The sequence below is a fragment of the Dasypus novemcinctus genome, chromosome 16 (assembly GCF_030445035.2).
Source record: "Dasypus novemcinctus isolate mDasNov1 chromosome 16, mDasNov1.1.hap2, whole genome shotgun sequence".
NCBI classification, from domain to species: Eukaryota; Metazoa; Chordata; class Mammalia; order Cingulata; family Dasypodidae; genus Dasypus; species Dasypus novemcinctus.
The window spans coordinates 31,769,500-31,794,344 of record NC_080688.1 but is presented as its reverse complement, the minus strand read 5'-3'; the positions used below and the strand labels follow the sequence as shown (position 1 = coordinate 31,794,344).

At 40.0% G+C, this 24,845-nt stretch overlaps 1 protein-coding gene and 1 non-coding gene across 33 annotated transcripts in view; one reads left to right on the top strand and one right to left on the bottom strand.

Annotated features, from left to right (window-relative positions):
- Positions 1-24,845, bottom strand: part of DLGAP1 (DLG associated protein 1) — a 1,067,602-nt gene that overhangs the window by 43,874 nt on the left and 998,883 nt on the right. For 20 of the 32 annotated variants that reach the window (XM_058277444.2, XM_058277451.1, XM_058277472.2 and 17 more), the window contains 2 exons: positions 22,473-22,846; positions 5,004-5,095 (listed from right to left, as the gene is read on the bottom strand). In XM_058277444.2, coding sequence (XP_058133427.1) covers positions 5,004-5,095; positions 22,473-22,846 — 466 coding nt within the window. The remainder of the gene's footprint in view (positions 1-5,003; positions 5,096-22,472; positions 22,847-24,845) is intronic. The other 12 variants (XM_058277464.1, XM_058277462.1, XM_058277458.1 and 9 more) reach the window with 1 other exon arrangement.
- On the top strand, positions 3,239-3,345 carry LOC111759405 (U6 spliceosomal RNA). The gene has a single exon (XR_002793393.1). It is a non-coding gene; the product is annotated as a U6 spliceosomal RNA (small nuclear RNA).

Below are 24,845 nucleotides of genomic sequence, written 5' to 3'. Positions count from 1 at the left end.
TGGGCAGGGGGTTCTCAGCATCACCTTTGTACATTTTCACTTAGGCCCCTGTTTTCAGGACACTAATCCTGCGCTGGTGTCCTCCAGACCCAAGACCTTTACTGCCGCCAAAGAAGATGAACCTCCCATGCTGCCAGTCTGAGGGGGAAGGGCTGCCATTGGCTCCGCAGATTTGAGGAGCTTTTAGCTCCATCTTCACTCCCATTTCAGAGGGGCCCAAGCCTTTTGTGGGCTGTGAAATTTAAATTAAATTATGTCTTGAATTTCTGCACTACTGGCTTTTGATTCAGCTTTGTCTTGTCTGCTAAGCCAGTTATCACTTGTCCATCTGTTTTCCAGCTTCCAAAATTTCCTGTTATTTTTTTCTCTTCTGTTCTCTTCATCCTCAGGAGTTTATATCAAAACAAACAAGAAGTCCTTTTACTATTGTCTTTTTTTCAGAAGACAAAGATGGACATGTGTTTTTTTCCCACCAATTTTAATCAGATGTCAATCTAGAAATAATGTATATACTCAACAGTGGAAGAAAGGGAAAGCAAATTTCGGATATTATGCAGCCATTAAAAGAGGTATTTCCCATGAAATTTTAATAATATGGAGAAAGCTTCTGTTATAATATTGGGTTAAAAACGTTTATATATATATATAAGATGATTTCAACTATTTAAAAATATTCATGGAAAAAGTATGGGTTAAAATATACCTGTTTATTAGTTTATGATTAATGGATGAGATTTGGGTGATTTTTATTTTTTAATTTATACATTTCTGTAATTAATAAATTTTCACAATGTATAAATACTATTTTTAGTCATTAATTGGATTATTCAATAATACATAATCAGTGTAGAAAAGAGATAATATTTATAAAGAATATTATAATTGCATGTTATATAATATAAATGCATTTTGTTCTACATATATACATATATGCATATGTATAATATGTATATACACATACATATGTACATACATATACACATAGACTATGTATACACACACACTCTTGTTCATATCTCTGAAGCCCTGAGAGTTGTAAGCTGTTAACTAGATGTTTTCCCCCAAATAAATTTACATATTACTTTTATAATGAAAAAGGAATAATATGCTTTCTTTTAGCATCTACCTTAGAGTCACTCCCGGTATAAAGTAAGAAAGTCTAGTGTGAGGCCTCTGTTAAAATACAATTGTTTCTTGGAAGGAAAGGAAAGATCCCTGGGAGCCTCTTTGCTATCTCACCATGGTAAACAGGAGGGATTGGTTTACTTGTTTGCTAATTGTCACCTTGAAAGGGGAGGAGAACCACATACAAATTCCTGGGGAGCAGTCAGAAGGGTGGGAGAGAAGGTGGGCAAGGATTCCGGGAGGTTATGGGGCAGAGAGCTTTGGTGGAAATGAGTGTTCCTGTGGAAGAGAGTGGCAAGGTTTGCCTGCTCTGCTTATGTTCAGTTCCGCATTGCCAGCAAAGACATGCCTAGTGGATCCCCTTGAAGAATGCCACTAACTGACCTGCGAAACAGAAACTGGGGAAAGAGCTCTGGTGTTTGACAAAGATGACGATGACAAGTTTCTCCACTGACCTAATTAATAGTCTGGGGAGCAGATATAGCTCAAGTGGTTGAGCACCTGCTGCCCACGTAGAAGGTCCCAGGTTTAATCCCCAGTGCCTTGTAACAACAAAACCACATCTTCATGCATTCTCTCTGGCTAGGCTCTGACATGACATTTAACCGAGTGACCTGTAAGCAGTATTCCTGGGTACACAGTCCCCACCAGGAGGCAGCCCCAGAGAAGGAACATAGTTTTACTATCTGAGGCATTTTGAGGATATCATGGCTACATGTAGATGTACCGGGAAAACTGGTTAATACTCCATTTTGATTCTTTTTTCTTGAAGATAGTGCATTTTACTTTTAACTAAAGTTTTATTAACCTATTCCTTCTATTTTGATTTGGAACACCTAAAAGCACCCTCAAATTCCAAGTTTACCCATTAATAGATAAATCAGTCAAGTGGACTTTGTTGTGTTTGCTTTGGTTCCTAAACTGTGATAGATTCAAAAGGTGATAATGAGTCTCCAGGCCTTTGAGAAGGTCTTTTCATCTTCCTCTCTTTGTATTATCTCTTTCTCTGGCTCTGTTTGCTTTCTTTCTCTAGCTTTTTTGTTAGTGTGCTTTTATCAGTCTGTTTATTTGGGGAAGAGGATTGCCGTTGGCCATTCAGTGTGAAAACAACAGCAGTCTCCTCTTTCTTATATGATAATTAAAAAAAAAAAAATCCCCCAGCTGTCATTTAGGTAATCTCATCTGCCTAATTTTGCTTTTCAAGATTTTATCTAAATGAATTACTACCGGCAAAATTATAAAAAGAATTATAACTAGAGACAGCGGGTATAAGTAATACAGGCTGAGCTTGTTTGACAATGGATTTCTTTTGGAAAGGTTCAAAACTCTCATTTGCATCAACTTAGATGCTTAATTACTTTAGAGCGGTTATCAATAAAGTGACTTTGAGGGAAAGTTAAGCACCAAAACGGTCTGCCAGCCCTTTTGGGGGGGTATGAATTCTAAATAAATTTCTGTTTAAGAGGAACTGTCCATCCTTCAAATGACAGTAATTCATTAACTGTTCAAGTTTTTTTTAGATTTATTTTTTTTTTAAATTTCTCTCCCCATCCCTGCCCCCCCCCCCCCCCCCGCCAAGTTGTCTGCTCTGTGTCCATTTGCTGTGTGTTCTCCTGTGTCCGCTTTGCATTCTTGTCAGTGGCACCCAGAATCGTGTCTCTTTTTGTTGCATCATCCTGCTGTGTCAGCTCTCCGTGTGGGCGGCACCATTCCTGGGCAGGCTGCACTTTCTTTCGCGCTGGGCAGCTCTCCTTAGGGGTGCACTCCTTGTGCATTGGGTTCCCCTACGCGGGGGACACCCTGTGTGGCATGGCATTCCTTGCACGCATCAGCACTGTGCATGGGCCAGCTCCACATGGGTCAGGAGGCCCTGGGTTTGAACCTCGGACCTCCCATGTGGTAGGCGAAAGCCCTAACTGTTGGGCCAAATCCGTTCCCCAAGTTTTTTATAACATGATACAATTAGTTTATTTGAAGCTTGGGGGTTGCTTTTAGGTATGCCCAAATAATACAATAGTTAGCATACTTGCAGATGAACAAATCTCAGGGCACTTATTTGGTAAGATATACTAGTTGACTGTTGGGAAATGTTTGAAGTTAAATAAAAGATTGAGTGCTCACTTTGCCAGCACATATACTAAAATTGGAACAAGACAGAGAAGATTAACATGCCCCCTGTGCACGGACGGCATGCAAATTCGTGAAGCGTTCCATATTTAAAAAAAAAAAAAAGATTGAGATGACTTTCCCTTATTTTTAAAGAGAAGGCAGAGGTATAATTGCTTTCTTGAAACTTCAGTATTTAAAGATTCTATTTAGAAGCAAAATAGAAGAGTTATATACTGCTTACTCTGTGCCAGGCAGAGTTCTAAAAGTTTTACATATATATATTTTTTTTAAGATTTATTTATTTCTCTCCCCTTCTCCCTCACCCCAGTTGTCTGTTCTCTGTGTCTATTCGCTGCGTGTTCTTCTTTGTCCGCTTCTATTGTTGTCAGCGGCACTGGGAATCTGTGTGTCTTTTTGTTGCGTCATCTTGTTGTGTCAGCTCTCCATCTGTGCGGTGCCATTCCTGGGCAGGCTGAACTTTCTTTCGCGCTGGGCGGCTCTCCTTACGGGGTGCGCTCCTTGTGTGTGGGGCTCCCCTACGCGGGGGACAGCCCTGCGTGGCACAGCACTCCTTGCGAGCATCAGCACTGCGTGTGGGCCAGCTGCACATGGGTCAAGGAGGCCCAGGGTTTGAACCGTGGACCTCCCCTGTGGTAGACGGATGCCCTAACCACTGGGCCAAGCCTGCTTCCCTACATATATTTAACAATACTTGTCATGGCAACACTTTGGGGTTAACCCAATTATCCCACCCCCTCCTTTTGTTACATATAAGGAGAAAACACAAAGATCTTAAATAATTTGCTCAAAGTCGGGATGTAATCTAGGTATTCTGGCTCTAGACTCTGTGTTCTTAACCACAATACCACTGAGGAAAACAAGCAAGTTGGGAAAAGAGAGGAGGAATGTGTTTTCTTCCTATGAGATATTTCATGTCTAACAATTTTACATTTTTAAAGAATTTTCTAAAGCATTGAATTTAAGAAATATGTGCCACAAGAGTTGGCTTGAAAACAATGATTATTGAAACTTAAAGTAAATACAATGAGTAAACACTTAAGAGTGAAAGAAAAAAATCACTCCTAGACCTACAATTTTTTACATACTGCATTTCAGTCCTTGACCATCTGTGTGGATATTATAAGCAGATATTATGTGCTCAACGTTTTCACGTACTGAATCATGAGCAATTCCCCATGTTTCTGCATCTTATTTAGGAATTACATTTAATAACTACATAATATTCTACCTTGGTGATACAGTATAATTTATAAAATTCTTCCTTTATTGTTTGATGTTTGATAATTATTCTTTGTTTTTGTTTTGTTTTTACAATACTTCATTCAGGATAACTCCATGAATATTATTACTGGGTCAATGGGTATAGTTTGATGTATAACTATTGCTAACTATTGTCATATTGGTTTCCAGAGGCTTCTAATCATAATATCAAATATATATATATATATATATAAAATATTAAAAACCTCTTAGAAAGGCTTTATGAAGAGGAATCATTTGGCAGTCCGAGAGTACCATACACAGTGTTTATGTGTATGTGACGTGCCCACATCGGTATTCTAGCTAAAACTTACATGGAGTGATCTTCAGCAATGAATCATCTAACATTGATTCGAGCTGACCGAATATTCCCAAAAGTTAGTGGGAAATATTGTTGAATCTTGCAGGTTTATCATGGAAAAAAAAAAATTTGCATCATACTTGCCAAACTTCAAGAGTAAAGAGGATATGAACATGTGTATACTCACCACTTCTCTTCTTCTACTTGCACTCCTACGGACTGGAACTTACTGGGTGCTTTATTCTCCCCTGCTTTGTCAGGCTCTTCAGCATCATCCACCTAAAGAAATAATCACATAAATGGAGGTGCTCCATTTTAGTCACTTCACTTGAAAAACAAATGTTATCTCATCACACACATCTGTAATAGTACCTAGAATGCTTTGTGGTTTGTAACCTTTTGTTCAAGATTTGTGTATTTGATGAGAGTCATGACCACTCTTTTAGCATGCTCTTTGACTCTGCTGCTCTTAGTAAAGTGCAATTTTGTTCGTTCACAAGGTACCTGATAAATGTCTAAGATTCCTCTATAGATTTGCGAGTATGTACTTACCCATGAGTGCTATCTTAGAAGAGAGTGCTATATGGAAATGTGTTCTTGGAAGTTTTGAATTTGCAGATACCAAAAAACAAAAGGGAAGGAAAATTCATATATTGTAGTTAGAATTATTGATATTAGAACAATTGTTCTTTAGGAGGCTTAGGTATTACCTTATAAGATAAACTATTGATTATGTTCAGGTTTTTCTCTTGTAGTAATTGGCTTTGACTATCACACCATAGCTATGTATATATGATAGCTCACATAGAAAATGTGTCCACATATAACTGACAACCTATGTGAAAAATTAGGCCCAACTCAGATTTGAAGTAATTTTAGGACTGTTCAGAGCAATTAGATTTATTCCTCCTTTCCTATGCATTCAACATTTTTTTCTTCCTAAATACAAAAGCAATTCAATGTAAGTTATATAAAATTAGAGAAATATATCTAATAGAAAGTAAAAGTACCCCAGTAATTGCTGTCAATCCTTTGAAGCATATTTGTCCATATACATAATAAAAAAAGAGCATTAATGCTAAATTTACATAGATCAATATATATAGATATACATTTTTCTCCAATTTGCTTTATTAACATTGTACTCTTTTGGATAAATACAGGCCCGTAAATATAGCTCTACCTCAATCTTTTTGCTGGATATATGAATATTCCTTTAATGACTGCTTATCTAAGCAACACGGGCACCAGGGTAATTTTTTCTTTGTTGCTATCACTTATAATAATACAATTAATATTTCATAGGTATCTTTTTGGATAATGGTGTAAATGCCGTTTAGGAAAAATTCTTAGAAGTAGAAATGCTAGGTGGAAGGGACTGAGCATGTTCACCATAAGAAATATTGCCAAATTGTTCTTCAAAGCATTTCAGTTCTACCATAGTCAGGGTATGGTAGCGCCCATCTCTACATCCTCAGCAACACTAAATATTTGAATACTTTTAAAACTTTTGCTGATAACACAGGTCAAAAGCACTTACTGGCCTCTTGTGCTTCTATTTTGTAAATTTCCTGCTCATAAACTTCCCTAGATTTTTTTTCTTCTTCTAATGGGTTGTTTATTTTCTTATTCACAGGATTTCTTTGTATTTTATGACCCTTAACCTTTTCTTTGTTTTATATACTGCAAACACTTTCTCCCAGTTTAACATCTGATTTTTAAACTTTGTTCTTCATTGTAGAGAATCTCAAAATATTATATAGTTATATCTTGTTCTGTGGTTTGGAAAGTCCTTCTTTACCCTAAGTATGCTTTTCAAAGTTCTCTTATATTTTATTTTATGCTTTTGTGGGTTTTTTTCCCTGCTCTACTACTTAGCTCTTCAATCCACCATCCTGAAATGTCTGTGTGTAAGATACAGAGATCTAACATTATTTTTTTGCTATATGGATCATCAATTGATCTGGCTCCATTTATTAGTTAATTCACCTTTTTTATTTAAGATGCCAACTTTATCTTAGTCCAAACTTACCCATATATATCTATCCATACCATCCTGTATATATGTAGACCTGTTTCTGGCCTTTTGATTTCATTGTCTTATTGCCTCGTCATCTCTTTTTTCCCTAATATAAAACTTTTAAATACATTTTGATATTTTCTAGAGCAACTCTCCTCCTTTAGTTCGTTTTTTAAAATGTAATTCTTTTCCTTTTTTCCAACAAATCAATTTTATTAGTACATAGTAATAAAGCATAATATTCAACCAAAGTATCCAAACAATGGTATTTAGTATAATCACATAGCTGTGCATTCATCACTTCAATCAATAAAGTATTTTCATTATTTCAATAATAATAATAAGCAAAAAACAGACAAAAAATTAAACAAGAAAATTCTTCACCTCTCAGTCTCTCTCTGTTTCCCCTGTTGTACAGAGCTGTTATTTCTGGCTACTCTTGCACAATTACTTATTTATATATTAAGCAGTTTTATTGAGCTATATTTACATGCCATATGATCTTACTGAAGTCCATAATCAATGGCTTTTAGTATAATCACAATGTTGTGCATTCATCGCCACAAAAAATTTTAGAACTATTTCATTACTCCAAAAAGAAAAACTCCACATCACTTAGCGTGCCTTCCTCAGCCCTACATAACCACTACTCAATTTTATCTTTAGAAATTAATATATATTTATATTTTATATAAATGGAATCATACAATATGTTACACAATATATTTACTTCATAGTAGCACATCGTACAGTATTTGTCCTTTTGTATATGGCTTGCTTCACTCAACATAATGTTCTTCAGGTTCATCCATGTTGTTATATGATTTACGACTCATTTCTTTTTACAGCTGCGTAATGTTCCATTGTGTGAATACACCACAGTTTTGTTCCTTCCTCCGTTGATAGACACCTGGGTTGTTTCCAACTTTTGGCAAACATAAATAGCGCTGCTATGAACATCAGAGTGCAGATGTCTGTTCATGTCACTGCTTTCAGTTCCTCTGGGCATATACCCAATAGTGGTATTGCAGAATTTACATGGCCAATCTATATTCAACTTCTTTAGGAACTGCCAAACAGTCCTTCACAGTGACTGTACCATTCTACATTCCCATCAATTGTGAATAAGTATTCCTATCTCTCCACATCCTCTCTAATACTTGTAGTTCTCTTCTTTTTTAATTTTTATTTTTTCAAGATTATTTATCTGCTGCATCTCTTATTGTCTCTCTTCTGTATTTCTTTCTGTTGCATAATCTTGCTGCATCAGCTCTCTGCATGGGTCAGCACTCCTGCGCAGGCCAGCACATTGCATGGATCAGCTCTCTGCTTGGGCCAGCTTGCCCTCACCAGGAGGCCCCAGGAATCGATCCCTGGAGCTCCTATATGGTAGATGGGAGCCTGGTCGCTTGAGCCACATCTGCTTCCCTAGTTCTCTTTTTAATAGTGGCCTTTCTGATAGGTGTGAAATGATAATTCTTTGTAGTTTTGACTTGCATTTCCCTAATCATGAGTGATGTTGAACATTTTTTCTTTTTCTTTTCTTTTTTTGCCATTTGTATTTCTTCTTTGGACAAATATCCATTCAAGACTTTTGCTCATTTTTATATTGGGTCATTTGTCTTTTTATTGTTGAATTGTAGCATCTTTTTATATATCATGGATATTAAACCTTTATTGGATATGAGATTTCCAAATATTTTCTTCCATTGAGTCACCTGCCTTTTCACCCTTTTGACAAAGTCCTATGAGGTTCAAAAGTAATTTTGAGGTGGTCCCATTTATCTATCTTTTCTTTTGTTGTGCATGCTTTGGATGTAAGGTATAAAAACGACTACCTATCGCAAGGTCTTTATGATGTTTCCCTACATTTCGTTCTAGTAGTTTTATGGTCTTGGCTTTTATGTTTAGGTCAATCAATTTTGAGTTGATTCTTGTATAGGGAGTGAGATAGGGGTCTTCCTTTATTCTTTTGGTTATGGATATTCAGTTCTCTCAGCATCATTTGTTGAACAGACTGTTTTACCCTGTTAACATGGATTTGGTAGGTTTGACAAATCTAGTTAGCTATAGAGGTGAGGGTTTATTTCTGGACTCTCAATTCTATTCCTCTGATCAATGTGTCTGTCATTACGCCAATGACATGCTGATTTGATGACTGTAGTTTTCAAAGTCAGGCAGTGAAATTCCTCCCATGTCATTCTTCCTTTTTAGAATGCTTTTAGCTATTTAGGGGCACTTTCCCTTCCAAATGAATTTGGTAAATGCCTTTTCTATTTCTGTAAAGTAGTCTCTTGGAATTTTGACTGGTATTGCATTGGATCTATAAATCAGTTTCGGTAGGACTGACATCTTCTTGATATTTAGTCTTCTAACTCATTAACACAGAAAATCTTTCCATTTGTTTAGGTCCTCATTGATTTCTTTTAGCATTGTTTTGTAGTCTTCTGCATATAAGTCCTGTACTTCTTCGGTTAAATTGATTCCTAGGTATTTGAGTCTTTTTGTTGCTATTGTAAATAGATTTTCCGCCTGATTTCCTCCTCAGATTGTTCAATACTAGTATACAAAAGCATTACTGATTTTTGCATGTTGATCTTGTATCCTGCCCCTTTGCTGAACTCATTTATTAGCTTAATAGCTTTGTTGTAGACATTTCAGAATTTTCTAAATATAGGATCATGACATCCACAAATATTGATAGTTTTACCTCCTCTTTTCCTATGTGGATGCCTTTAATTTTTTTTTCTTGTCTAATTGCTCTAGCTAGACCTTCTAGTACAATGTTGAATAACAATGGCAACAGTGGGCATCCTTGTCTTGTTCTCAATCTTTCCCCACTGGAGGTTTTTGGTTTTGGGGTTTTCATATATGCCTTTTATCATATTGAGGAATTTTCCTTCTATTCCTATCTTTTGAACAGTTTTTAACAAGAGAGGATGCTGGATTTTGTCAAATGCCTTTTCTGCATTGATTGAGATGATGTGGCTATTTTTCTTCAATTTGTTAATGTGGTATATTACATTGATTGATTTTCTTATTTGAACCAGACTTGCATACCAGGAATAAATCCCACTTGGTCATGATGTTCAAGTCTGTTGATATGCTGTTGGATTCGATTTTCAAGTATTTTGTTGAGAATTTTTGCATCCATGTTCACTAGAGAGATGGTCTGCAGTTTTCTTTAATTGTAGTGTTTATCTGACTTTGTTATTAGGGTGATGTTGGCTTCATAAAATACGTGGGGTAATTTTCCTTCCTCTTCAATTTTTTAGAAGAGTTTAGACAGGATTGGTGTTAATTCTTTTTCAAATGCTTGATAGAACTCACCTGTGAACCCATCTGGTCCTGGACTTTACTTTGTTGGGAGATTTTTTATAACAAAGTCAATCTCTTTAAACGTGGTTGGTTTTTTAAGTTCTTATATTTCTTGTAGCATCACTGTAGGCTGTTCGTGCATTTCTAGGAATTTGTCCATTTCATCTAGGTTGTCAAGTTTGTTGGCATACAGTTTCTCATACTATCCTCTTATGATTCTTTTGTTTCTGAGGGGTCAGTCATAACTTCCCCCATTTCATTTCTGATTGTACTTATTTGCGTCTTCTCTCTTTTTCTTTCTTTTGTCAGTCTAGCTAAGGGTTTGTCAATTTTATTGATTCCCTCAAAGAACCAGGTTTTGGTTTTGTTGATTTTCTCTTTTTTTTTTTTTGTTCTCAATTTCACTTATTTCTGCTCTAATTTTTATTATTTCTTTTCTTCTGCTTGCTTTAGGGTTGGTTTGTTCTTTTTCTGGTTTCTCTAGTTGTTGAGTTAGACTCAATTTTAGCTCTATCTCCTTTTTTTTTTTCTTTAAGATTTATTTTTATTTATTTAATTCCCCTCCCCTCCCCCGGTTGTCTGTTTTCTGTGTCTTTTTGCTGCGTCTTGTTTCTTTGTCCGCTTCTGTTGTTGTCAGCGGCACGGGAAGTATGGGTGGCGCCATTCCTCGGCAGGCTGCTCCCTCCTTCACGCTGGGCGGCTCTCCTTATGGGTGCACTCCTTGCGCGTGGGGCTCCCCTACGCGGGGGACACCCCTGTGTAGCACGGCACTCCTTGCGCGCATCAGCACTGCGCATGGGCCAGCTCCACACGGGTCAAGGAGGCCCGGGGTTTGAACTCTGGACTTCCCATGTGGTAGGCAGATGCTCTATCAGTTGAGTCAAATTCATTTCCCTCAATGTCTTCTTGATGTCATTTATCTCTTTAGTCGTATTGTCTTTTTTTTCCTCTCCCCTTCCTCCCCCCAGTTGTCTGCTCTCTGTGTTCATTCACTGTGTGTTCTTCTGTGATGGCTTGTATCCTTATCAGTGGCACCAGGAATTGGTGTTTCTTTTTGTTGCATCATCTTGTTGTGTCAGCTCTCTGTGTGTGCGGTGCCATTCTTGGGCAGGCTGCACTTTCTTTCACGCTGGGCGGCTCTCCTTACGGGGTGCACTCCTTGCACGTGGGGCTCCCCTACGTGGGGGACACCCCTGTGTGGCATGGCACTCCTTGCGCGCATCAGCATTGCACATAGGCCAGCTCCACACAGGTCAAGGAAGCCTGGGGTTTGAACCGCGGACCTTCCATGTGGTGGGCGGATGCCCTATCCATTGGGCCAAGTCTGCTTCCCGTCATAGTGTCTTTAGCTCATTAATTTAATTTCAGAAATTTGTGTGCATCTCATTACTTGTCTGAAATCCTGCATCTCTTCTGGAGCTTTGATATAGTCCTTTTCTTGGGCCATGTCTTCATTTTCTTAGTATGGCTTATAACTTTCGCTGATGTCTAGGCATCTGATTAGGATGGTGAGTTTACTCAGATGCTCAATTTCTCGCTTTCATAGGGATTTAGTGGCAAGAGACTCTGTGTTACTGCTGTTTTTCAATTCTTGGGTCAATCTGGGTCTTTAGGATTATCCCTGTTAGTTGCTCAAAACTGGGGTCTAGACCCAGTAATGGGTTGCAGACCTACTTCCGAGGGCCGTGGGGCAAGAGGCTAAAACGTTCAGAAAAAGCCTCTCTTACTTAGTTAACTTATTTACTTTTTTTAAATGGGCTTATTTACTTTTAATTTCCTCGTGAGACTTCCTTGGTCTGCCAGCAGATGGTATGCCTTGGCAGCCCTCTCAGTTCAATGCCTGGTTGGAGCACGTTTGCTGCAACACAGACTGGGTCAATGTGACAGAGGTTCCCGCCTGGAAGCTAAGAGCCTTGTAATTCAAATGCTCTCAGAGACAGTTCTCCAACCTTCATTGGCAGCCTACTTCCTTTTCCCAGATAGGGAATAATTTCACTCCCCTTTGCATCCTCAATCATCAGTCCTGGTTAGTAGAGAGGGAGCTTCAGAGGGTTGGATCTTTAGCCTGTCCAGGCTGCTAGGGCATGTCCCCACCCAGCCTGGAAGTGCTGGTGGAACAAGGAGACCAAATTTGTGGGGCAAAAGCTGAGTTAGCCTTAGGCCGTGCTCCTCTTTCTCCCCTTTCCTAGGGAGGTAGATCCCTGAGATCCTGACCAGAGGATCTGAGAATTCAGACCAGAGCCCTGAGAATTCAAAATTGTCTTTCGTGTGGCAGTGCTGAGTTGAAAGACTATTTATATATTCTGGATAGTAAACCCTTATCAGATTTGTGGTTTCCAAATATTTTCTCCCCTTGTGTAGATTGTCATTCTAAATTCATGATAAAGTCATTTGAGGAGCATAAATTTTTTATTTTGATGAGGTCCCATTAATCTTTTTTGCTTCTGTTGTTTGTACTTGGGGTGTAAAGTCTAAGAAACCACTGCCTAACACAAGGTCCTAAGGTGGCCTCCTTATGTTTTCTTCTAGGACAATGGTTCTTAACCTTTTTTTCTCTATGAACCCCTTTGCTCGTCAGGTGACTACTCACCACAGACCCCGTACTAAGTCCACAGTATACTGTGCATTATTTGATAAATATATCACACCCACACCAACATGTCCCTACAAGAATAATGTTTTTTTGAATTTCAATTCAAGCTCTGGACCCATTGTTTGAACCTGTGTTGTAGGAGTTTTAAAGTTCTTATATTTAGGTCTTTGATCCACTTTGAGTTGATTTTTGTATATTGTATGAGGTAAGGGGCCTTTTTCATTCTTTTTTCTTTTCCCCTGAGATGGCTCCCTCATCTGTTTACGCATTGTTTTTGCGCATTGTTTTCTCATTGTCTACTTGTTTCTTCTTTAGGAGGCTCCAGGAACCGAACCTGGGACCTCCCATATGAAAGGTGGGTGCCCAAATTCTTGAGCCACACCTGCTCACTGCTTGTTTTGTTTTTTGGCTTCCTGTCTGCTTGTTGTTTGCTCTTTGTCTTGCTTATTGTCTGTTCATTGATTTTTTGCTCATTGTCTGTTCGTTGTTTCTACTTGTTGTCTGCTTGTTGTTTATTGGTCTTTAGGAGGTACCAGGAACCAAACTTGGGACCACCCATGTGGGAGGCAGGTGCCCAACTGCCTGAGCCATATCTGCAACCTGCCTTCATTCTTTGGCATATGGTCATCCAGTTTTTTCAGCAATTTTTGTTATAACTATTCTTTCCCAATTGAGTGAAATGGCATCCTTGTCAAGAAGATTGATCTTTGAATTCTCAATTTTTTTTTTTAAAGATTTTTATTTTTTATTTATTTCTCTCCCCTTCTCCCCCCGCCCCCCCATTGTCTGCTCTCTGTGTCCATTCGCTGTGTGTTCTTCTGTGACCACTTTTATCCTTATCAGTGGCACCGGGAATCTGTGTTTCTTTTTGTTGCATCATCTTGTTGTGTCAGCTCTCCATGTGTGCAGCACCGTTCTTGGGCAGCTGCACTTTCTTTCACTCTGGGCAGCTCTCCTTATGGGGTGTACTCCTTGCATGTGGGGCTCCCCTATGTGGGGGACACTCCTGCATGGCAGGGCACTCCTTGCATGCATCAGCACTGCGCATGGGCCAGCTCCACACAGGTCAAGGAGGCCTGGGATTTGAACCGCGGACCTTCCATGTGGTAGGCGGATGCCTTATCCATTGGGCCAAGTCTGCTTCCCCCTCGTAGTGTTCTGATTACTGTGACTTTGTAGTAAGTTTTAAGATTGGATAGTCTGAGACCTCTAGCTTTGTTCTTCTTTTTTAAGATTATCATTCAACTCATGTCCCTTCTTGCAATCTGCTCTGAAGGGCATTCGGAGTTTTTAAAATAAATAATTATTCCCTCTCCCTCTGCCCCAAGATGGCTCTCTCATCTGCTTATTGTCTGCTCATCTTCTTTTTTAGGAGATACCAGGAACTGAACCTGGGACCTCCCATGTGGGAGGTGATTGCTCAACCGTTTGAGCCACTTCCACTCCCTGCTGGCTGTGGCATCTGCTGGTTGTGGCATCTTACTGGTTGTAGCAGTCTGTCTGTCTTCTTTAGGATGCACCGAGAACTGAACCCAGGACTTCCCATAAGGGAGGCAGGCACTCAATTGCTTAAGCCATATCCACTCCCCAGATTTTTTTTTTTTTAATTCAGGTCAGATCATGACACTCTTCTGCTCAAATGACTTCCCATCTCCCACAGAATAAAATTTCAAACCTTTAAAAATGTTTCACAAAGTCCTATGTAACCTTGCCCTTAGCTGTTTCTCTTCTCCTCCCTCCCCGGATATAGGGTTGGGGTGGTTCCCATAATTATTTTTTTAAAACTAAACATTTCTATGTTCCTTTGGTATAATAACTTCTAAATGAACATCAAATCATCAAATCCCTCCTCTCACCCTCCACCAAGTAATAAAAACCACATTTGAATTTTTATTGGAATTACTTTATATTTTGATTACTTTTGAGACAATTGCTGTCTATACATTATTGAATATTTCCCTATAGGAATACTGAATATATTTCCATTTACGCAGGCCTTGTCGTATCTTTTAGTGACGTGTATGTATTGTTTTCAAATAGGTGTTAAACATTCCTTGTGAAGCTCAATCCTATTCCTTCATAGCTTGTGCTACTATTATAAATGCACTGTTTTTACTCCATTACATTTTATGTTTATTGATAATGTGTAGATAAGTTATTGATTTATCTATATTTATATTGTACTCTTTCACCTTAGTGAATTCTAATGGTTTTTCAATGGATTGTACTGGATTTTCCAGGTGGACATGCATATCATCTGCAAATTAAGGCAATTTTGCTCTTTCTTTGAAGTATTTACAACTCTTCTTTTCTTGCTTTGTGTCTTGGCTATAAAGGCAATAATACTGAATAAACCTGTGAAAACAGGAATCCTTATTTCGTTCTGGATTCTAGTAGGAATGTCTCCAACATTTCACCTTTTTGCATATGTTTAATTTGGTGTCTTATGGATGCTTTTTATTGCATTGATATTTGGAACAGATGCTCGGTTTTATCAAGTACATTTTCTGGCATCTATCTGGATATCATATTTACACCATCCTCCAAAGGCTAAAATAACTTTGAATCCCTGAATATACCTTACTTGGTAATGGTATATATTTAGAAGTTAATTTTTAAAAATTTATACTTGGATAAAGTCTCAAATTTAGATAGACTTTTTACATCTATATTTGTAAGCATATTAGTCTATAATTTTCTTTCCTTGTATTCTTTCAATTGTGGGTATCAGAGTTATGTTTACTTGATAAAATAACACAGGAACTATTTGCTCCTTGAATGTTTGGAAGAACTTTTCTGTAAAATATTGAGTCTATAGTATTTTGGGGGGCTATCATTTTTACTTTTTAAAAAAAATCAATTTCCTGCTGTGTGTTTGTTTGGTTTTTAAGATTTATTTATTTTGTTTTTATTTATCTCCCTTCGCCCCACCCTCCCCAGTTGTCTGCTCTCTGTGTCCATTTGCTGTGTGTTCTTTTGTGTCTGCCTCTATTTTTGTCAGTGGCACAGGAATCCGTGTTTCTTTTTGTTTAGTCATCTTGCTGCATCAGCTCTCCGTGTGTGCGGCACCACTCCTGGGCAGGCTGCACTTTCTTTCGCGCTGGGTGGCTCTCCTTACGGGGTGCACTCCTTGCATGTGGGGCTCCCCTGTGTGGGGGACACCCCTGTGTGGCACGGCAGTCCTTGCACGCATCAGCACTGCACATGGGCCAGCTCCACACGGGTCAAGGAGGCCCGGGGTGTGAACCGCAGACCTCCCATGTGGTAGGCGGATGCCCTAACCATTGGGCCAAGTCCACTTCCCCGTTTTTACTTTCCTTGCAATTTATTCTATGGTGGTTGGAGCTCTTCCTCTACATTTTATACTTCCTCCTCTGTCAACATTAAGTTTACATGTCTGTCCATTTTATCTTGACTTTAAAATTAATCAGCATAAAATTGCCACAAGAGCCTTTTACGTTTCTAAAGACTATGTCCTATTTTTGAGTCCTAATATTGTAGATTTGTATTTTCCCTCTCTCTCAGTCAGAATTGTCTATTTATTTGGTCTTTTCAAAGAACCAATTTTGGTTTAATTTATCAATCCTACTTTAGTTGTTGCTGTAGCTCTATTTTTTTCTAAAGCATTTATTTCTACTTTCATCATTTTTAATTCCTTCCTTTTAATTTGTTGCTCTTTTTCTAGCTGTGTGACTTGAATGTTTACCTTATATTTTCATTTTTTTTGCTTACTTATGAAAGGACATAGGGCTACAAATTGTTCTTAGGTTATAGCTATGGCCACAGCATTTAGTAACAATTTATAGCACTCTCCTTGTCATTTATTTCATAACAATCTCTAATTTCTTCTTTAATTTAGAAGAAATGTTATTTAGAAGATACTTTAATATTTTCAAATGCTTGGATTTTGTTGTCTGTTTATTGTTAACTTCTAGTTTTAATGCATGATGGTTGGAAAACATAACTGCAATATTTTGGAACTCATTAAAATTATTTCTGTGGGTAAATTAGTTTTGACTTGAGATAATTCCTCCCAAACGATCTCTTTCCAAATATGCATTGAAAGTGATTTCAAGGACAACAAAATGAAGTTTACAAGGAAATGGATATGGCTCAACAAGTTGGGCACCTGCCTACCACACGGGAGGTCCCAGATTTGGGTCCTGGTGCCTCCAAAACCAGACACCTGCACCTGCTGCAACAAGCTCAATGCCATGTCCCACCACAATGAGCTAGATGCTGCATGCTGCTGCAACAAGCAGATACCTAAATGAGCAGATGCCACAAGCCAGCAGATACCACACCTGCGGGGAGTGGATATGGCTCAGGCCTTTGGGCATTTGCCTTCTGTGCAGAGGTCCTGGGTTTGATTCCCAGTGCCTCCTGGAGAAGGAGAGCAAATAATGAGCAGACAGACAAGAGAACCATCTGGAGGTGGGGGTGGGGATAAAAAATAAAGTAAATAAGTAACTCTTTTAAAAAAATAAAGTTTACAAAGCCTCAATGTATTAAGTACTATCTCCTCAGTTTCCCTTTATTTTTTTTGTTAAGCTGATCTTACTATAAATAAGAGATAATGTGAACTTTTTATTTCTCAAAGCCCTCTATCGAAACACAGTAAACAATTCATTTGCTTTGTAATGTTCTAAAATAGTTCACTAAACTTGGCAGGAACACATTTTGCCATTTGCAGTTAGATTTAATCATCTCTTCACATAGAGCATAAGATATATTGCTGTACACTTGGACAGGTATTAAAGGTAATAAGTAAATTTTAGGAGTACAATCTCAAATAGCAACTTAATTTTATTTTTAAGTCAAAGAATGAGAAAGCAACTGCATCTTACATGACATATAGAATTAAGCTTAAAAGCTCTCTTAAACTTTTTTTTTTTTTAACCTGAGTTAAATAATGATTGAGGGAAGTCATAATTAAACACCTGGAGGGGAAGGAGTCAGGGTTTAAAGCTGGTATATGAAAATAATCTGTAGCCAAAATTACTTGAGAGACTAAAAGACTGCAACAAACCACTGCCGGTGCCACTCTGGGGAGTCGAATAGGAGCTGAGTGTGGAAGGAAGGGGAATTTTATTTTGTTTCTTCTGTATCATATGAATCCTTTATAACAACACTGCATTCACGTATAGTGATTTTGTAAATTTTAAGAAAAAAAATTACCCTTCATGTTGTCCGTGACTTTTACTACAAAATCATACAACTTGGCTTTAAATCTAAAGTAATCGGTTCCATCATCTCACCCCAGCACCTCAACATGAGAAAAATCACCAGAGAAGCAGTTGGCTTGAGTTTTGAAGCCATCATACATACAAATACATATCTTTAAATAGTCTACAACCATATTTAATGCAGTAAGATGCAGGGGAACCAAGTTAACCTTCTCATCGCACTTACTGTGTCCTTTTTTTTCTTTTTCTTTGAGGTACTGGGACCTGGCATGCAGGAGACCAGCGCTCAACCGCTGAGCCCCATCGCTCCCCTGCATTGGCTCCTTGTCTGTTCGCTAGGTGTTTTCGCTTGTTGTTTTGCTCTGTTTGTTTTTTTTTTAGGAGGCACCAGAACAGAACCTGGACCTCCCATGCGCGAGGTGCGTGTGCAACTGATTGAGCCATATCCGCTCCCCCATCTCATGATTTTTAACACAAATACTCATCAAGTGAAATAAGCCCATGTTAAGCAATTTATTTATTGGACAAGGTGCCATATTCCGGTGAGTTCCCTGTTGCCTTGCAGCCCCAAGCCTGCTTTCTACACCCACGTGCTCTGGGGCACTGGGGCCAGTACTCTGCAAACTATATTTCCAGATATCCCTACCAGCTGGCGCCCAGGAAGGTTCTAACCATGGAAGGAGAGAGGAGCAAAGGGACTTCTGTGATCCCATCGGCTGTTGATGCGTGTCCAGCACCAGTGGGCAGCCCCGCTCCCGCTCCCTCTTCTTCGGGCAGTCCCTGAGTGGGTGGCTCTGCACCCCTCCGCAGCACCCGCAGGGGGTGCCGTGCCTACCTGGGATGCCCTCCTGCCGTCCAAGGGCCTCTCTCTTCAGCAGCTAGGTACTGGTGAGCCACCTTTTCCTTTTTGTTCTCCTAGTCCTGGATGTGGTAACTGCATCAATGCACCCCCTACAGCTCTCTCAACCTTCCAGTAACTGCGTAGCCAATTTGGTGCATTAAATGGCCTCTGTTTGAAAAAATCGGCAGGGCTTCTCTTTTCCTATTCTAATGGACAGAGTACGGTTACACTCACAGAGATTAAAAATGCTTATGGGAAACGGCCTTTGGCCCAGTGGTTAGGGCGACCGTCTACCATATGGGAGGTCCGCGGTTCAAACCCTGGGCCTCCTTGACCCGTGTGGAGCTGGCCATGCGCAGTGCTGATGCGCGCAAGGAGTGCCGTGCCACGCAAGGGTGTCCCCCGCGTGGGGGAGCCCCACGCGCAAGGAGTGCGCCCGTGAGGAAAGCCACCCAGCCTGAAAAGAAAGAGCAGCCTGCCCAGGAATGGCACTGCCCACACTTCCCGTGCCGCTGACGACAACAGAAGCGGACAAAGAAACAAGACGCAGCAAATAGACACCAAGAACAGACAACCTGGGGAGGGGAGGGGGAATTAAATAAATAAATAAATCTTTAAAAAAAAATAGTTGTTAGTTTTAAAAAAATAAAAAAGAAATAAAAATGCTTATGATGGGAAGCGGCTGTGGCTCAATCTGTTGGGCTGCCGTCTACTGTACGGGAGGCCCTGGGTTCACATCCTGGGCGCCTTGTGAAGGCAGGCTCGCCCGCACGCACGCTGCCGAGAGCCGACTCAGCAAAGTGATGCAACAGAAAAAGGGAGACAAGTAAAACACAAAATAATGATTGTTGATAAATGTTTTGTTTTGTTTTGTTTAGAAGGTACCAGGGAATGAACCCAGGACCTCATACCTGGGAAGCAGGCAGTCAACCAATGAGTTACATCTACTCCCCAATGTTTGTTTTTAGGAGGTACTGGGGATTGAATCCAGGACCTCGTACAAGGGAAGCAGGTGCTCAACTACACGAGTACATCTGCTCCCCTGATTAAGGTTTTGCACCTTGAATTTTTATTTACTTTTTATTCCCCATCAGAGAAGCAGTATAATGTGGTCACGTTAGACATCCAGATAAAATCTTGGTTCTGCCAACACAAGGTATGTGACCTTAGGCAAGCGATTGAAATTCTCAATGGTCTCATAAACAGGGTAGAGACAACAGTGACACCTATGCCATGGCTGGTCCTGGGGGTTAAATGAGAGAAGCATGTGACCTGCTCAGGACTCTTTACTCTTATTATATGTAATGTATATAGCAGTGAACGTTGCTTGGAGGAAGAGGAGAGCAGTCTTGCTTCTCACTGAAATACCCAAATATTTAAGAAGCAAGATGATTTCTGAAGCAGAAACTCTTCTCCTCCAACATTATATGTGGATTTCAGAAGGAGTTCCATATCATCGGGTGAAAATAATAGTAACATAAATTGAATTTCATATAAATGCTTTGTTTTAAGTAAGAACTATTGGGAGAGTTAGCCTATAATACTAAGAAGCAGAGCCTGGGAAATGATTGAGGTAGAGATATAGAAACTTTTAAGGAAAGTTTAAAGAAAGCTAAACAATTATCTCCGAACTATATTGCTAAGTGAAAAGATGCAAATTGCAGAATGTGTGAGGTATATGCTAACATCTTTGAAAAGGGGTGGGGGTGGGGGGTAACTAAAATATAATTTCTTGAATATACACAAAATATCCCTGCATGGAGAGGCAAAAACTGGTTATGTTGGTTTCCTCCTGGGAGGAGAACCAACCAGCTGTTGAATAGGAATGGGAGAGTGGCTTGTAGATCTATACCTTTATTTTTTTAATAACTGTTGAGTGTTTTTGAACCATAGGAATGCATCACCTGTTGAAAGATTATATAAAATAAAAGAAAAAAATGGAAAATTAAGGAAGTAGAAACCCTTATTACTGTGTGCCAACCTTGTGCCAAGTAGGAAGCTAGATTTTCAACTCAAGCCTAAAAATAATCCTATAAGGAATAGACAAACTGAGGTTCGGAAAGATTAAACAATTTGCCAGGACAAGACAGACAACTGCCCTCTGCTCTTCATCCTGCCTCAAAATCCCCCAAGTGGCAATAGGGGAATTAGCTTCTAGTGGAAAGCTGGGGAGACTTCCAATGAGGGCTGGTCTGGGCCCTAGATTCCTATAAGCTATTTATTCCCAAACACTGTGCTACAAGTTCTTTTAGGAAACTTGACAACTTGTGTGTTGGTAACCTGTAAGTTATAAAAAGGCCTCCACTCATTGCTACTAGAGCAAGTTTTAATTGCCCTTTTAGTTTAGTTTTGTTTCTTTTAGGAGGTTCCGGGGACTAAACCCAGGACCTCGTACGTGGGAAGAAGGTGCTTGCTCAACCATTGAGCTACATCTGCTCCCCTACTTGTTTTCATGCAAAAGTGAATATTTATTTAGAATGAAAAGAGAAATCACAACAAATTACAGATTCTTAAATGTTGACAAGTACCACAAAATTTCCATAATTAACTTCCATTCACACCTGAATATCACACTTTCCCTACACTTTGACTGCATACACTTTGCTTTTTTTTTTTTTTTTTTTTTTAGGTACCTGGCGCCAGGGATTTACCCAGAGTCTTGTATTAGGAAGCCAGTGCTCAACCTCTGAGCCATACTGGCTCCCCTGAGTTGGTTTTTTCATTTGTTTTGCTTGTTGTTTTTAGGAGGCACCAGATACTGAACCTGGGGCCTCTCAGGTGGGAAGCAGGCGCTCTTTGAGCCACATCTGTTCCCCGACTTAATTGCCCTTTAAAGTGGACTTTGAAGAACTGCCTGTGGAAATACACCATCGCTGTGGGAATGTACCCTGCGCCTCGCCTGCACATGTGTCTTCATGCTGGTTCAGAGTGAATACATGCCTGGGACACCAAGTTGGGCGGTTATTAATCCAAGGGCACCTGCAGGAGGATATGGCACAATGAAAGGGAGGGGGAAAGAATGACTCTTGTCTATTCACTGAAGAAAATTTCTAGCAGGGCAAGCCAAGCAGAACAGATGGGAAAACAAGGCGGAATCAGTTTGATCTTATCTTTGAAAAGCAGAAAATAGTGAACTAACCTGAGAAGCCTGCTGATTGTCTACCATTTTTATGAAATGCATGATTAAATAGCCAACAATTACGCTGAACCTGATGCACATTCCTTCCTGGTGATGCTGGGTGGTGAGTTATTGCTTTCCACACTGTCAGGCACTTTGGTCTTGCTCTCCTTGCTCTCAGGTCCCTGAGAAGTGATTCACATTTTCATTCTCAAATAGTGGCTCAATTGTGTTGAACACTTTGTAATGCAACCTGATGACCTAGGTTATTCTTGGATGCCCACTCCTTTTGAGAATCAAAATGTGCGTTAGGAATCAAGGGGAACTTCTGTTGGATTGTGTCTATGTCTGTTCAATCACCCTACAGTTTGAGTCACACCTTAAAGAGAAAAATAATAGCTCTTAACAATGTCTACCGAAAAACTTCACAAAAACTTCACATTTAACCATGCAGGGAGGCCAGAGCCAATGGTTGGAGCTGTATCACTTCAAATGGCAATGACGGCAAATATCCTCAAAGAAATACGCTTGCTGGTTTTGGGGGTCCTATTTCAAAGGATGGAAAGGGAGGCTCTGTTACCTGTATCCCGATGGACAGGCACCGGTTCTTCTTCAAGTGGTCTTTCTTTCTGTCTTCGGTAGTGATGGTGACGGTGGTGGTGGTGGCGGAGACGGGGGCAGTGCTACTGCCCATGTGTTGGCTTGCGGGGCCGTGGATCTGGGCATTTGCAGCTTCAATGGCAGCCGTCAGAGCCTTCATGCTATCCAGGCTCTCCGTGGAGTTGCTGAGTCCAGACTGGCTGATGATGTCCCCTCGCTGGCCTTGTCCATCCATGTAGGCATCCTGCGCGGACTCTGTGCTACTCTGGGCTGTGATAGAAATGAAAGGTTTCGTGGTAGTTCTGGGTGGGACTGGAGGTGGAGTCTTCTTATAGGTTGTAATGCAAGATGACACTGGAAAACAGCGAAAACAAAGACACTGTGATTTCTGGATGGGTTCTAATTCCTGATATCGTAAGCTGACGTTCACTGGAAATCAGGGCACGCGAGACACACTAAGACATTTAACATTAAACAAATCCATTGGCAGACGGAGTGGGGTCCGCGCCTGGGGGGACATTTGCCTCCTCCTCGGGGGCAAAAAGTTGAGGGAGAAAAAGACTAAAGAACATCAACCTCTGAAATGGAAGTTTCTGAATGGAAATTCATATGAATCAACATAAAACATACACGAGTAGCCATCCGTAGAAATCTTGCCAGGCGACTGTGCCCAGAGAAACAATCTACAAATATGGATAAGGCAAGGGTGGGCTCCACCTTCTCAGGAAAACATTAAATAGCTAACGTTGAACATAGTTTCTCATTAGAGAAGATTCCGGTGGTTGATAATAAGCATTGGAAAAGAAGCAGGGAAAGTAAAGAAATTGTGAGCATGTGCATTCTGACAAGAAAGCGGGGCCTGGGGAGTTGTGGGTCCAGGGTGAAGGGCACAGCACAGCGAGCTGTCACGGCTTTGTGTGACCCAGCTGCATCAACACCCAGTTGATGTATTTGGTTTTTTTTTTTCCCTGGATAGGTGCTAAGTGTATAAACTTTTGATCTGAAAAAAATTTTTTTTTAAATTTCTAAGTATGATTACCCACTGACAAGAATTACATTGTGCAAAAGTCTATTGTGAAATTAAAACTAAATTACATTCTAGTTTATCAGTCTTTTCTGTGTGTGTTTAGTCTCTATGAGCCTACTGCCTAAAATGCTTTCACAACGGGTGATTGGATCAAGGTGAGGGCTGGAGTCTGTCCAGGTGAGGCTTCCTGTCTGGGCACGTGCAATTGAGTCAAAGTTCTCAGGGAGGGCTGGAGGGCCACCCAGCCCCTCTCCTCATCCATCTGGTTTTAACTCTGAGGATCTAGAAGAAGCTTTGCATATTTGTTCTCAGCCTTCCACTTGTGGAGCACAACTTAGGAAAATAATGATCAAAAACGACAAATAAAGGGAAGCAGATGTGGCTCAATGGATAGGGCATCCGCCTACCACATGGGAGGTCCAGGGTTCAAACCCAGGGCCTCCTGACCTGTGTGGTGAGCTGGCCCATGGGCAGTGCTGACGTGAGCAAGGAGTGCCGTGCCACGCAGGGGTGTCCCTCGCATAGGGGAGCCCCACACACAAGGAGTGCACCCCATAAGGAGAGCCACCCCATGCAAAAAAAAAAAAAAAAGCACAGCCTGCCCAGGAGTGTCACACACACAGAGCTGATGCAGCAAGATGACGTAACAAAAAAGAGACACAGATTCTGGTGCCGCTGACAAGAATGTAAGCGGACACAGAAGAACACACAGTGAATGGAAACAGAGCAGACAATGGGGCACGGAGGCTGGGAAGGGGAGAGAAATAAATAAAAAATAAATAAAATCTTAAAAAAAAAAAAGATGAATTAAGTTTCCAAACTTTTCCTTAACCAGCTTTCTAATGCCCTAAAAAGCATTTCAGCTGAGGAGCAGAAAGAGGAAAGAATGAAAAAAAAAGTGAACAGAACCTGAGGAATCTGTGGGAGCCCCAGAAGGAGAAGAAAGAAAGGGGCAGCGGGAATATTCAAGGACATAATGGCTGAAAAATTCCCAAATTTAACGAAGGACATGAATGTACCCATTCAAGAAACTCAAGAAACTCCAAACAGGATAAACACAAATTGACCCATGCCATGGCATATTATAATCAGACTGTTGAATGTCAACGATAAAGAGAAAATGCTGAAAGTCACAAGAGAGCAGCAAAGTGTCACATACAAGGGAGACTCAGTAAGAGTAAGAGCTGATTTCTCATCAGGAACCATGAAGACAAGAAGCGGATGGGATGGAATATTTAAGTTACTGAAAGAAAATAACTGCCAACCAAGTATTCTATATATGGCAAATCTGTCTTTCAAAAATGAGGAGCGGGGGAAGCAAATGTG